A 13,742-nucleotide genomic window follows, 5' to 3' on the forward strand; every position below is an offset into this window, starting at 1 on the left:
CTACGCAGCAAAAGTTTTTTTTTATTTTAGCAACTGGACGATAATATACATATGAAAAGCACGTAAATAGCGAACGAAATGAAAACACACTCTAAAGACAAAGGAAAAATATTATTTTTATCAATCATACCTTGTCGAGAAAACTTCCGGGCCACCACGCCCCGCCCATTTTATGCTACGTTTGTTATCGCCTCGCTAACAACTTATTCTATTTCTTTTTAACATGACATTTAATGCGGTAGACGTGCAGAGTTAAACCAAGGGGGTAGATGCTGTCTAATCTGTCCTGAGGTGGTAGATGGGGTTGATCAGTGTAATTAAATAGTACGCGAATTTTAAAACCACCTGGGGTGATTCAAATGTGATTTCCATAGACCATGATACCATTAAAGCGCAGGAAAATAACACGTACTGAAAGCAACCAGGATGAAACTTGTACATTTTCCCATGTGTCAATTTTCATCTTGGAGAGGAAGATGGGGGCATCTAGAAGAGCATTCCTAAAACGACTGGCACGAAGCAAAGGATTTCTCATTAAAGAAAAATACAGGTAGTAATGGTATTTATTTACATTTTAGAATATACATAATATTATGTCTCAAGCATGATTTCTTGGACATGGTAGTACCATGGTATTGTTTGAGCCATGGTGCATGTATATGGTTAACATTCTACTTATAGTTCTTACAGAACCTGTTTGATATGGGACCATGGTATTATATTGGAGTACCATGCAAATTACCATCTGATACCACCACAACACTTGTTTGCATAATGGTAATTTGGCATGGCACTTATGAAAACGTGCCCTCACAGTACCAAAAATGCCATGCTACTACCATGGTACATGTCCAAAAACCATGGTACTACCAAGTATAGTAATCATAACTTAAAAAGCATGAAGAACCTTTTGACTACTCCAGTTTATTTTGTCTCACAGTTCTGCCGTTACACATGTTGTATCAGAAAACAACAGTGGAGATGACGTCCAGGCCTGGCTGGACAACCAGAGCGGAGGAGACACATCCACTTCTCTCCAACTGTTGGACATCAGCTGGTTTACAGAGAGCATGGAGGCAGGACGTCCTGTTACAGTTCAGGACAAACACAGATTAAAGGTAAAAAGACAGATCTCACTCGCATAGGCTGCTTTCATGGGCACGTTACTTTAAAAAAGGGTAATTGCACTAGAAGAGAAATGATATAATTCCATTATCAGCCGCTGATGTGTAAATATGTTCCAGGTTAACCCAAAACCCAATGGTGACGCTAAAGTTTTTACGATGAAAAGTTATGCGTGCCAAAGAAGAACACCCCTGAAGCATCAAAATGTATTTCTGACAGTGAGTCCTTTATATCTTTAAACCCCTTTAGTTGCTGTTCAGTCACTTAGTATGTCTTACCATCGAGAGATAATTTTTCGATCCATTTAACTCGTTTTATTTCTGATGTAGTTTCCCACACTGTCTTGTAGGAAGCTCTCGAGATCCTGGCTGAGAATGCAGAATTTAGCAAGAATGAAGGACGAAGTGTGGCGTTCACACGGGCAGCGTCGGTCCTAAAGGCACTTCCCCATCGAGTGTACAGCATGGATGAGCTGAAGTGTTTGCCTTGCCTGGGTGAGCACTCACAGAGGGTTATAAAGGTGATATTGTTACTCCTTTGCATTCTTTAAAAAAATTAAATAAGCTATTAAACAGATAAACGAGCATCAATCCATAATGACTCTTTTAGGAGATTTTAGAAGATGGAACATCAAGGGAAGTGGAGTCAACAAGACAGTCTGAGCAATTTCAGGCCATGAAGGTAATAAGTGGACATGAACAGAATGGCATACGCAATACTACTCGTATTATTTTTGCAGTGTATACTGTGCACAGAGTTCTGTATGTTATACCGGAATGACCTCCCTGACGTACACATTATACATTGTATCCCATGATACAACAGCAAATAAATAAATGGACGATTAGCTACATATTTTAATTCAATTAATTGTGTTCAAATTGCAAAATTGTTATATATTTATTTCCGAAATACTAAATTAAGTATGTTATTGTTGCGTATTGCATTCTGTTTCTTACACTATTTTTCTTGTTCAATACAAGTTAAGCTCAATCGACCACATTTGTGGCATGTGGAAATATTTTCAACTCGTCCCAAACTTTACAACTTTGTTTCCATGATGATGCAATGCCATATTTTTTGTGGTAGTCAACTTATGCTATTAATGTTTTGATTACGCTTAACTTGTATTGAACCCTGAATATTCCTTTAAAAGATAGTTTGCGGTATACAGTATATACGGTACAGTAAGTATTATGCTAGTATTTCATTGAGAACATATTGAACTCTAGTCTTCCCTTCCAATAGGCACTGACTGGTATTTTTGGGGTGGGTGTGAGAACGGCAGATCGCTGGTTAAGGGAGGGTCTACGATCTCCTTCTGACTTAATCCAGACAGGACAACCGCTGAACCGTGCACAGCAAGCAGGTATTGTTTTTCATCAACCACTAACAATCCATTTTTATAAAATCAGGAAGTCAAACATTTTCTTTAGTTGCAATGATGATGTGCACCAGTGAATCGTGCACAAAACTGCAGCATATAAGTATTTAAGGTCTATTTTGATCATCCGAAATGATCTAGTGTTTTGACCTCATTACTTACAGGAGTACAGTATTACAATGATCTCCAGAAGCCTGTGACTAAAGCAGAGGCGGAAGTAATCAGTGATATCGTACAGGAAGCTGTGCACGCTGTGCTCCTTGGAGCAGAGATCCAGCTGATGGGGGGATTCAAGAGGTGTGTTTGCTTTTTGGGAACACTATACATTAATGACATGAACAACTTCCCATAATACTGTATCTATAAAAGCCATGTTGAGTGTTCATGTGCATTTCAGGGGGAAAGATGTTGGTCATGATGTTGACTTTCTCATAACACATCCAGAAGAGGGCAAAGAGGAAGGACTGATTGCCAAAATCATAAACTGGCTGGAGGAGAAGGTACTTGTGAAATTATTTCAACAGTTGCATTATGAATGTCATTGATTCCATAGAGACGCGTTGTATTTTGTTCAACACTATTAAAGGAATATTCCAGGTTCAATACAAGTTAAGCTCAATCGATTACCACAAAAAAAATATTGAAAATAGGCAGAAATCTGGTTTACAGTCAGGCACTTACAATGGAAGTCAATGGGGCCATTTTTAAATACTCACTGTTTCAAAATGATCGCCACAAGATGTGAACCATATGCGTGTTAACATGATTTTAGTGTTTTAAAATCACTAACATTTTCTGGGTAAAACTATATAAAATTTTACAACTTCGTTGCCATGAACTAGGGTTGCAATGGTGAGATTTTCATGGTACAATAACCATCTCAGAAAATATCATGGTATTGTGGTATGTGGTATTACACTATAACTATTATCAGTTACAATGACCCTTACATTTATTTATTTATTTTTTTTTTTTTTGAGCAAACAGTTTATTATATTTGAAACTTGAAACCATTTTTTTAAATTTAAGTTTGTGTAAAAAAAAAAAAAGTCTCCCTTTTGAAAATAAATAGAATAAATAAGAAGGGTAACAGAATTATAATAAACTAAATTATAAACATGATAAAAAATAGCATGTAACTAATAACATGTTATATAACTAAAGCATGTTAGTTTACATGTTAGCATAGCATAAATTAACTACTAAATGAAAAATAACTTCAGCTGTGTGAGCTTTTAAAAGTAATGTCCGATGATTATTAATAATTAACATTTATTGTAGGTGTCTGTACCTTTAACTCAGTGGTTCTCAACTGGTTTTGCTTCAGGACAGATTTTACATTGGAACTCAAGTGGCGACTCACCATAGAAAAACGTATCCTGTATTTAATATATCCTGGGTTGCATTTCCTTTTATGTTGCATAATTTTGTTCATGGATTTCAAGTACAAGGACATGCATCAAGTGACATATTTGCTGTTGATGTCAACAACAAAAGTGACAGGAAGTTTTCTCTCCCCTTTTAAAAATTGAAGAGCATATTTACATCTATGAGCCCATTATATATCCTGTTTGTTTCTAATTTCAAACATAATTCAAACAGAACATACATATTACACAGAAGAAAAGGCTCCTCATTACCATGGTTCGGTAAATGTAGCTAGTCTTTACCAGCTGAAACATCTTGAAACTTTAATTAAAACTGCCACTGTTGATATAAAATGAGGTCTAATAGATTCTACATTAAGATTGGCGCATAGCACAGTGTTGCTCTTTTCCTCCTCAGTACTGTTTGGCATTTCAGGTCTGCTACTGTTTGAGAGATTTGACTTGACTTCCTCCGTAACGCTTTAAACATAAAAAGTCTCACTAGAACTGAAATTGGTCACATCAGTTTTAAGGTCTGTGCTCCGCAATATCGAGGGAAGCCCAGTTGTTGCACGCGTGCACCAGAGATCAGAGTAGATCATGATCGTGAGCTGGTTCCGTTACACGCATGCGAAAGTGCAGATGAGAAGCTTTTAGCTGATTGCGAGATTATCATGAAATCTGACTCAGCAGTCCTAAATGGGCTATCACTTGGGCGGCCACCGAAATATCTTCAATTAGGGAACCATGGCATTATACTTTCCCTGCTGTCCGCGACCCAGTCCGAATAGACCTGTGACCCACCAGTTGAGAAAACTGCTCTAACTCACACACACACACTTCTGTCAGACCCCCTCACCTCGCTTCTTTCTGACATTTTGTCCGCTACGCGTTTGTGTGTGGGGCAAGTTGATGAGTCTGACAGGCAGATGAGGAGGAAAGGAGATGCACACGTGCAGGTGAGATTCTCCGCCCGATTGCATTTTTTTCTCTATACCATAGATAACCAAATGTACATGGTATGATAACCATCAATTTTCATACTGTGAAACTGGTATACCGCTGCAAGCCTACCATGAAGATATAATGTCAACAAACCCTAAAACTACTGTAAAAATAACAATTTAAACAACTTTACAGCTCAAACAATACACAAGTTTTAAGGAAGAATTAATGTAAGTGCACTCAGTAATTTTTTTGAAGTATGTTGAACTATGGCTTGCACTGACACCTAGTGGTAAAACTTTTTAAATGAGGAAAAAAACTACTGAGTGCACATTTAAGTCCTTCAAAAATTGGCCCCAATCACTTCCATTGTAAGTGCCTCACAGTAACCTCTTTTTTTTTTTTAAAGAAAAGGAGGGAAGAGGGGGCCTGTGTAGCTCAGCGAGTATTGACACTGACTACCACCCCCTGGAGTCGCGAGTTTGAATCCAGGGTGTCCTGATAGGATCCAGCCAGGTCTCCTAAGCAACTAAATTGGCCCGGTTGCTAGGAAGGGTAGAGTCACATGGGGTAACCTCCTTGTCGTCACGATTAGTGGTTCTCGCTCTCAATGGGGCGTGTGGTAAGTTGTGTCTCTCAGAAGCTGAGGCAACTGAGACTCATCCTCTGCCAACCGGATTGAGGTGAATAACCACGCCATCACAAGGAACTACTAAGTAGTGGGAATTGGGCATTCTAAATTGGGGAGAAAAGGGGATAAATATTACATTAAATAAAAGTTTATTTTTTGTGCTAATCAACATTATGCCACAAATGCTGTCGATTAAGCTTAACTTGTATTGAACACAAATATTTTTTTAAGCTATAACTAAAAAGGCTTTTAAAATAATAGATCCTTTTGCTTTGGATGTAAAAGTAACTGTGTATTTGTTATCAGGGCTTATTGTTATATCAGCAGACGTCCAGAAACTCTTATTTGGAGAAAATGGACGGCCCAGCTCGGCCACGTAGTAATATGGATCGGTTTGAGAAATGTTTCTCCATATTTAAGCTTCAGAGGTCTGCTGAGAGCACAGGAAGTGAAGCTGAAAGATCCGTCAACCAATCAGAGACCTCGAGCTGGCGAGCAGTACGTGTAGATCTTGTGGTCAGCCCCTACAGTCAGTTTGCCTTTGCTACACTTGGCTGGACAGGTTCAAAGGTCTGTAACTTTGTACCCTCCAAATGAATACAGTACATTGTTTTGAAAATGTTTAGTTTGTATGTGTCTTTGAGGTTTGGTTTTTATAATTTTAGTTAATTTTAGATAGTTAATGGTACTTAAAAGGTACTACTTTGAATTTCTACTTTTAGTCATTTTCATAGTTGTCATAAGTCTGGCTTTGGTGTATGTAAATGTAAATGCATGAAACGGCTTTCCTTTATCGGTTATAAACGGCTTAAGAATAATCCATTCAACGTGGGTAGATTTGTTTCGAGTCGCACACCTTTTCGGGCATTCTTACCGGCTTATCCAATAAATGTAAGAACTGTGTGCATACCTGTTCATGGAATGACATCAAATGCAATTTTTTCAGATCTCATGTAAATGCGGTCTTCTTGCTTTTGCTGATTTTTGGGAGTTTTTCAATGTATTGGTGAGCATGTAAACCAGCTCAATGAGTCCACATGCATGCCAAAACTTGGATAACCACCAAAAATCAGCTTATCCAGAATATCTGACCATGCAAAAAAGCATTTACAGTACATGAATGAATTAAATGGAAATTAATTGGGTTCTGTTCTGCTTTTGAAGTCTAAATAGCCATGCGCACAACACTTGCCCACTTTGGATAAGCCGGTAATATCAGCGTTAAAGGTGTTTACATGCAGTCCAAAATCATGCATGTAAAAGTGTTCAGTGAATTAGTTTATAGACAGTATAATTTTATATATATATATTTATTTATTTTTTTCTTGGTTGATACAAATATTCACTCTTAGTTATCATTTTCATTTACAATGTGACGTTAAAATCTTACTGTAGTGTGATGTGTTTTCTAGAACTCCATTCTAGTCTAGTCATCTTCATCCTTTTAGTTTTTTAAAGTCAGCTCTCTCATGTTGTGTTGTTTGTACTGCAGCTGTTTGAGAGGGAGTTGAGAAGGTGGGCAGGGCAAGAGAAGCACATGTCTTTGAGTAGCCACGCCCTGTACGACAGCAATCAGGTGACTAACCGCATACTGTATATGGGCATGTTTCACAACACTGAACGTATATATTGTCATGTGTACATGTAATCAGATATATTAAATACTTTTGGACTTCTGTATTATATAATATATGGTTTTTAATGTCTAATAATGCATATAAAATGGATGGTTAACTTAAAAATGAAAATTCCCTCATTATTTACTGCCATATCACACAATCAAAGATATTTAGAAGAATATTTCCGCTCTTTAGGTCCGCTAGTGAATGGTGGACAGAATTTCAAAGGTCTCAAAAGCACATAAAGGAAGCATAAAAGTTATCCATAAGACTCTAGTGGTTAAATTATATCTTCAGAAGCGATATGATATGAATGAATTTTTATTTGTATATCGCTTTTCACAACACACATAATTTCAAAGCAGCTTTAACAGAAAAATAAAATGTAATATCTATAAAGTCTTAGTCATCATTGTGTAATTGTAAATGTAATTGTGAGTTGATGGATAAATTAGGTGTATGCCTGGCTGAATCGATTAATCTTTAGTCTAGACTTAAACTGAGTGAGTGTGAATGCGTCCCGAACAGAGTAAGGGAGACTATTCCATAGTTTAGGAGCCAAATATGAAAAGGATCTTCCTCTTTTTGTGGATTTTTATATTCTAGGAACTATTAACAGGCCAGAATTTTGTGATCGTAATGAACATGATGGAATATAGCATGACAGAAGGTCACTTAAGTACTGTGGAGCTCGACCATTCAAAGCTTTACGTAGTTATACGAAATTTAACAGGCAGCCAATGTAACGATGATAAAATGGGGCTAATATGATAAAATTTTTTGGTTCTGGTCAGCACTCTGGCAGCTGCATTTTGAACCAATTGGAGTTTATTTATTGAACTTGCAGGACATCCTCCCAGTAATGCATTACAATAATCTAGTCTTGAGGTCATGAATGCATGAATTAGTTTTTCGGCATCAGCAACAGAGAGCATGTGTCGTAACTTGGCTATATTTCTGAGGTGGAAGAATGCTGTTCTACAAACATTGGTAATTACATTTTCAAAGGACAGATTGGTATCAAATATAACATTTATAAAATTGGGTATCGTCAGCATAACAATGGAATCTTATTCCACAGTTCCTGATAATATCTCCCAGGGGAAGCATATACAATGAGAAAAGCAGAGGCCCTAAAACTGATCCCTGTTGCACTTCATACTTATGTTTGGTTTGGCAATTCCTCATTTACATAAAGTGGTAGCGGTCTGCTCTATAGGACCTAAACTATACTAATGCAAGTCCACAAATGCCAACATAATTCTCTATCTTATTCAAGATAATGTTGTGATCTATCGTATTGAAGGCAGCACTAAGATCTAAAAGCACTAGAAGAGAAATGCAGCTGTGATCAGATGATAAGAGCAAGTCATTTGTAACTCTGATAAGTGCAGTCTCTGTACTGTGATGGGGCCTAAATCCTGACTGAAATTGTTCATATATACTTTTTCTCTGTAGAAATTAACATATTTGGGAGGACATTGCCTTTTCTAGTATTTTCGACATAAATGGGAGATTTGAAATCTGCCTTTAATTAGCCAATTCTCCAGGATCAAGCTGTGGCTTTCGCAAAGCAAAGGGGTTTGAAAACTACCAATTTAAAGTTTCTTGGTACTTGTCCTAAGCAGAGCGAGGCGTTAATAATATTAAGAAGAGGTTCTGAGATTACAGGGAATACCTCTTTTAAGAGCTTATTTGGTGTTGGATCTAACATACATGTTGTGGCTTTTGATGTTTTGATAAGATTTGTTAGCTCTTCATGACCTATGACAGCGAAGGATTGAAGTTGCTTGTGTGGGAAAATTATGAGACACTGTTTTCTGAGGTACTGTGACAGTTTCCAATTTTATTTCTGATTATTTCCATTTTATCAGTAAAGAAATTCATGAAGTCATTACTGTTGTGCTGTGATGGAATATCTGGTTCAGTCAAGGCTTTATTCCAAATCTTTTTAGCCACAGTACTGAATAAACACCTAGGATTGTTGTGATTATTTTCTATGAGTTTGCTAAAATATGCTGACCTGGCAGTCTATAGCTACAGACACTTATCCTTCCATGCACCGTGAAATACCTCTAATTTTGTATTCTTCCACTTGCGCTCCATTTTCTGAACTGCTCTCTTGAGAGCATGACATATGAGAGGTGTAGGTGAGAAACTCGTCAATATTTAAGTCTTTCACTTTAAAATTTTTCATTTATTTTTGTCGATTTGCATTCTTCTTTCCACTTAATGGGCAGGCAGGAGAAGTTATAGCTAAAAAAAGGACTTAAATAATGATCCGTTTCTCACCCACACCTATCATATCTCTTCTGAAGACACGGATTTAACCACTAGAGTCATGTGGATAAATTGTATGCTGCCTGTATGTGCTTTTTTGAGCTTCAAAGTTCTGGCCACCCTTCACTTGCATTGTATGGACATACAGAGCTGAGATATTCTTCTAAAAAAACAATGTTTTTGTTCAGTAGAAGAAAGTCGTACACATATGTGATGACATGAGGGTGAGTAAATGATGAGAGAATTAAAATGTTTCAGAATTGTAATTGTTGTATGAACTATCCCTTTAATAGTACACTGCACTGATGTTTTGTTGGCCTTTAGCTTTGTTTATGGCGTGCATTCATCTTGGCATTGTTATGCAACGCATTGTTATTGCCCGTGCCCTCAGGGAAGAAAAAATCTATTGATGGGATAACCTGGTCATTCAGTACATTCAGGTAGTCAGCTGACTTCATTTTATTGCCGCATAACATTGCTGAGCCTCGACCTGACTAATCGAAGCAACCCCAGATCATAACACTGCCTCCAGAGGCTTGTACAGTGGGCACTATGCGTGACGGATGCGTCGCTTCATGCGCTTCCCTTCTTACCCTGACATGCCCATCGCTTTGGATAGTGTAAATCTGGACTCATCAGACCACATGACCTTTTTCCATTAGTCCAGAGTCCAATCTTTATGCTCCCTAACAATTTGAAGTCGTTTTTTTCTGATTAGCCTCACAAACTGGTGACCACACAGCTGTGTAGTCAAAATCCTGTAAGTTCTCATTGCACTGTCAAGCGTTTTAATGATCTCCGATCACTATCAATCAAGATTTTTTTCCAACCACATTTCTTCCGCAAAGCTGCCGGTTCACCTCTTTCCTTCCAGGTTTTAAGTTGGGGTTAAAAGAATGGCTGCCAGCTGAAACGTATTAATCACTGCAAATATGATCCAATCATAGACTCTTAGACCGTCGTGAGACTGATGCTGTGTTGTTGCAATAGTAATCCTGCTCAGTTCAATGGGAACCGCAGGTTCAGACATTTGGTGCGTGTGCTTGGCTGAGGAGCCACTGGTGCGAAGCTACCCCCCTAAAACAAATATATATATATTATACTTCCTACTTCCATAGCAGATATCCTATAATTTTCTCTGTTTCTCTCTTTGTGTGTAAAATTGTACAGAAGTGTTATCTCAGAGCTCAGACAGAGGAGGAGATCTTTGCCTACCTGGGACTGGAGTTTATTCCTCCCTGTGAACGGAACGCCTGAATCGGTTCATCCCTGATTCACACTACACATGTGCATGTGTGCTTTCACCACAGAGCCTTACGTTTCCATTAGACTGCACTCTTAAATGCATTTTAGCTCTCAAACCAGTTCTGATCACATCAAGAGTCATATATTAAAGTTTATTTAAAGTAATGGTCAAAAGGCTGCTATTTATTTGCGAAGATCAGATATCCAGACACTGTTTTAGTTTCAGCGTTCTACATCATATCGATTATATGTACTGTACTAACTTTGACACAAGCACAGTTTGAGGTTTTAACTTTTTAATTCCTTGTAAATCAGATATTGTAACGAGACATTATTTGTCTCTTTTGAAAATTGAAAATGAAGTTATTTGTCATATTTTATACTTTATAAAGATCATTTTAATTGCAACTCAAAATATGTCCCTTCATTTTTTACACAAAGCACTGTTTTAATTTGACAGTTAATTTTTGTTGTTATTGTTGTTTTTTATTCAACTAATTCGATATGTGGCCTTCAGTGTTTTCTTTTGGGGGGTGGGGGATCATGTAGGCCTGATCTAATCCCATGTGTCTCAAGGCCAAAGTTTACTTTGGGTGTTCACGTTGCTGATCCCTCCGTGCACAGTATGTGTGATGCAAATAATATAGTAAAACTATTGTAGAAATATAAGGTAGACCATCATTCCTTTGGCACTTTCTTGCCTGTGCAATACACTTAAATGTGATACACGTGAATCAATCTCTTGGAGGGCTTACAGGTTTGTCAGAGAGAGTATTTTCTGCATGTGTATTCATCTTTAGGATGTTAAATATGTTAAGTCTGCAGGATGCATTTGTGGTCTCCAGTATTTGCACCTGGATCATTTTGACCCGATTTCCCCAACCGCCATGCATCTTTACATACTGACTGTATATTTTTTGCGCCGTCCTTCCTTACTGTTAACAGATGTCTCTGTCTCTGCAGGGGTTCTTTCATGTATGAATTCACCTCTGCTTGTTTCCTTTCATTCAGTGTTAATAGCAGCATTGTTTATTTGTCCTTACAAAAGCAACAAATCCCTTGATAAAGTGAATCCACATATCAGACCCAGTTTTAGGATTTTTCCTTGGCAGTTATACATTATTATATACTGTATAGTGACATTGGTCAACATTACAGAAATTTACTTGTAATTGCATTGACCTCAAATTGGAAATGCGCTACATTATCCACACAAATTATTTAACATTAATTACTAGGAAATGAAATAGGAATTTATAGATTATTTTCTTCCTATTTAAATTACAAAAGAAAAATGTCAGAAAAAAGAAGAAAATGAAAATGCCATTAATCATTTGATTTCCACAACATGTCTGCAAAGTACATAAAAAGTCATTTAAAAAATAAAAGTAAATTCTCACATTTTTATTTTCACAGTGACGTCATCATTGCTTTAAAATTCCAATGTAAACTGCAATTGATAATTGATGACATTCCATTTTCACAGCAATCTTGTAAATCAGTAAATAAATATTTACATAGTGAAATCAAATCACTGTTGTTGAGTGTCATGCCTGACTAACCACGACAATGAAAATAAAATAACACAAATCTTGTGCTTACATGAAAAATCAACCTGAACACATGGTTAAAATTAAACCACATATAAACTAGTGCTAAAATGAAATACAAGGAACATTTATTGATTTATTTTGTGATTTAATTATTAATTTATTAATTTGATACACTGAAAAAGTTTTTGCACACAGTTAAGCAAATTTCAGTGGTATAAGATTAAATAAAATCGATTTAACTTCATGACATAATATTGAGTAAATTTAACTTAAACATGTTATTAAATACAGTAACTTTTACTTACAAATATGATATTCCTGGTACTTGATTAAATGTAGTAAAATTTAAATAAACATTATTTGAACATGAGATAGAAACAAGATACAGTGCACAAAACACAATGATGGTAACAATCATCAGATAATCTTTTTTTAAACAACAGATTTTCTTTTTTTTTTACTTTGTTTTTTTTAAACAATTTTTTTTTATAATCAACAGATTTTGTTTTTAAAGGACAGATTTTATTTTATAATCGACAGATTTTTATTTAATATTTACTTCTAAGATAAAGCATGTTTGAATGTAGAATTTAGGTAATATTTTCATGTTAACTAACATATTCAATGTAGAAAGTACTTTTAATCTTTTCTAAAATATTTACTTCTCAAAATATTTGTTTTTTTGTGTAATATTTTAACAAATTCAATATGTATGTTTTTGAAAATACGGAATATGACCTGATATTTCACATGAAGTCACAAAGTGATGTTTTCTGAACTGAAATCTGATCTATATCTATAGTTTATACTGTATATAGGTGTATGTATGTTCTGTTCCACCTCATTAAATAAATGTTTCTCTAATAGATATCATGAAATCTTATATTGTTTTATACCGGATGCTTATTAGTTTGCTGTAAATGCTGTGTCTACAACACTTTCAGGTTTGACAGGACATAAACCGCACGTTTCATTTTATCTACCTTTAAATTGTATTTTATGGCGGTTTCAAACCAGCGGACACCTTCTGCTAACAACATAACTGACCTCTAAATGTCATTTTAACTTCAAAGAGCATGTCTGTGTTCACACCTAACATCAGCCTTTACATTACTTTCTTAACAGGAAAAGGAAAACCCCAAATGTAGTTTTCCCTCCTCCCTTGTCACTCTCTGCAAGGATGCTGCTTTTCAGACAACTGTCCATGATCTGAGAGCATTCACAAACATGGCGAGGAGGCCCCCGGCTCCTAAAAGACGGCCGTAAAGTGTGGGTGGGGTATCAACAGTTATGCTCAATTGAGCTTAATGCCTCCTTCACACCTCCCCTCTCTTCCAGGTGTGAAACAAAAGTGTTGTGAATGGGGCCATGGAGAGGATGGGACACCTCTGGCCTCTACGAGGCGCAGACATGGCGTTGGCCCACTGGAGACGGGGCTCCTCGGCTTCTGGGCTCTGACAGAGCGGGGCTGCCGATGGTCTGACTTGAGTTCTCACCGTTGTTTGCCCTGACTGTTAATTACAGACCTGCTTTTCAAATCAAGCCGGTTCCTCAGGTTATTCTTTGAGGTTGATTTCTCTGATGGGGGTCAAT

The 13,742-nt window shown here is 36.8% G+C and overlaps 1 protein-coding gene across 2 annotated transcripts; it reads left to right on the top strand.

Moving 5' to 3' along the window:
* Positions 1 to 168: 168 nt before the first annotated feature.
* LOC127637137 (DNA-directed DNA/RNA polymerase mu-like) lies at positions 169 to 12,079 on the top strand. Of its 2 annotated transcripts, none has more exons than XM_052118060.1 (11): positions 169 to 550; positions 941 to 1,118; positions 1,245 to 1,343; positions 1,475 to 1,645; positions 1,735 to 1,806; positions 2,374 to 2,494; positions 2,674 to 2,806; positions 2,907 to 3,009; positions 5,759 to 6,022; positions 6,945 to 7,028; positions 10,522 to 12,079. In XM_052118060.1, exons 1-11 carry the CDS (start codon positions 378 to 380, stop codon positions 10,606 to 10,608), a joined length of 1,485 nt encoding a protein of 494 aa, XP_051974020.1. In that variant the 5' UTR covers positions 169 to 377; the 3' UTR covers positions 10,609 to 12,079. The 2 variants fall into 2 exon arrangements, with proteins under 2 accessions (XP_051974020.1, XP_051974021.1); XM_052118061.1 differs by having other exon boundaries at positions 5,873 to 6,022.
* The last annotated feature ends 1,663 nt before the right edge of the window (positions 12,080 to 13,742 follow it).

The sequence above is a fragment of the Xyrauchen texanus genome, chromosome 44 (assembly GCF_025860055.1).
Source record: "Xyrauchen texanus isolate HMW12.3.18 chromosome 44, RBS_HiC_50CHRs, whole genome shotgun sequence".
In the NCBI taxonomy this organism is placed as follows: Eukaryota; Metazoa; Chordata; class Actinopteri; order Cypriniformes; family Catostomidae; genus Xyrauchen; species Xyrauchen texanus.

Coding starts and splice junctions, on each gene's coding strand:
- LOC127637137 (XM_052118060.1), top strand. CDS start 378: ATGATACCATTAAAGCGCAGGAAAATAACACGTACTGAAAGCAACCAG. Junction 1,119..1,244: donor AGGACAAACACAGATTAAAG/GTAAAAAGACAG, acceptor AATATGTTCCAG/GTTAACCCAAAACCCAATGG. Junction 7,029..10,521: donor CCCTGTACGACAGCAATCAG/GTGACTAACCGC, acceptor AAAATTGTACAG/AAGTGTTATCTCAGAGCTCA.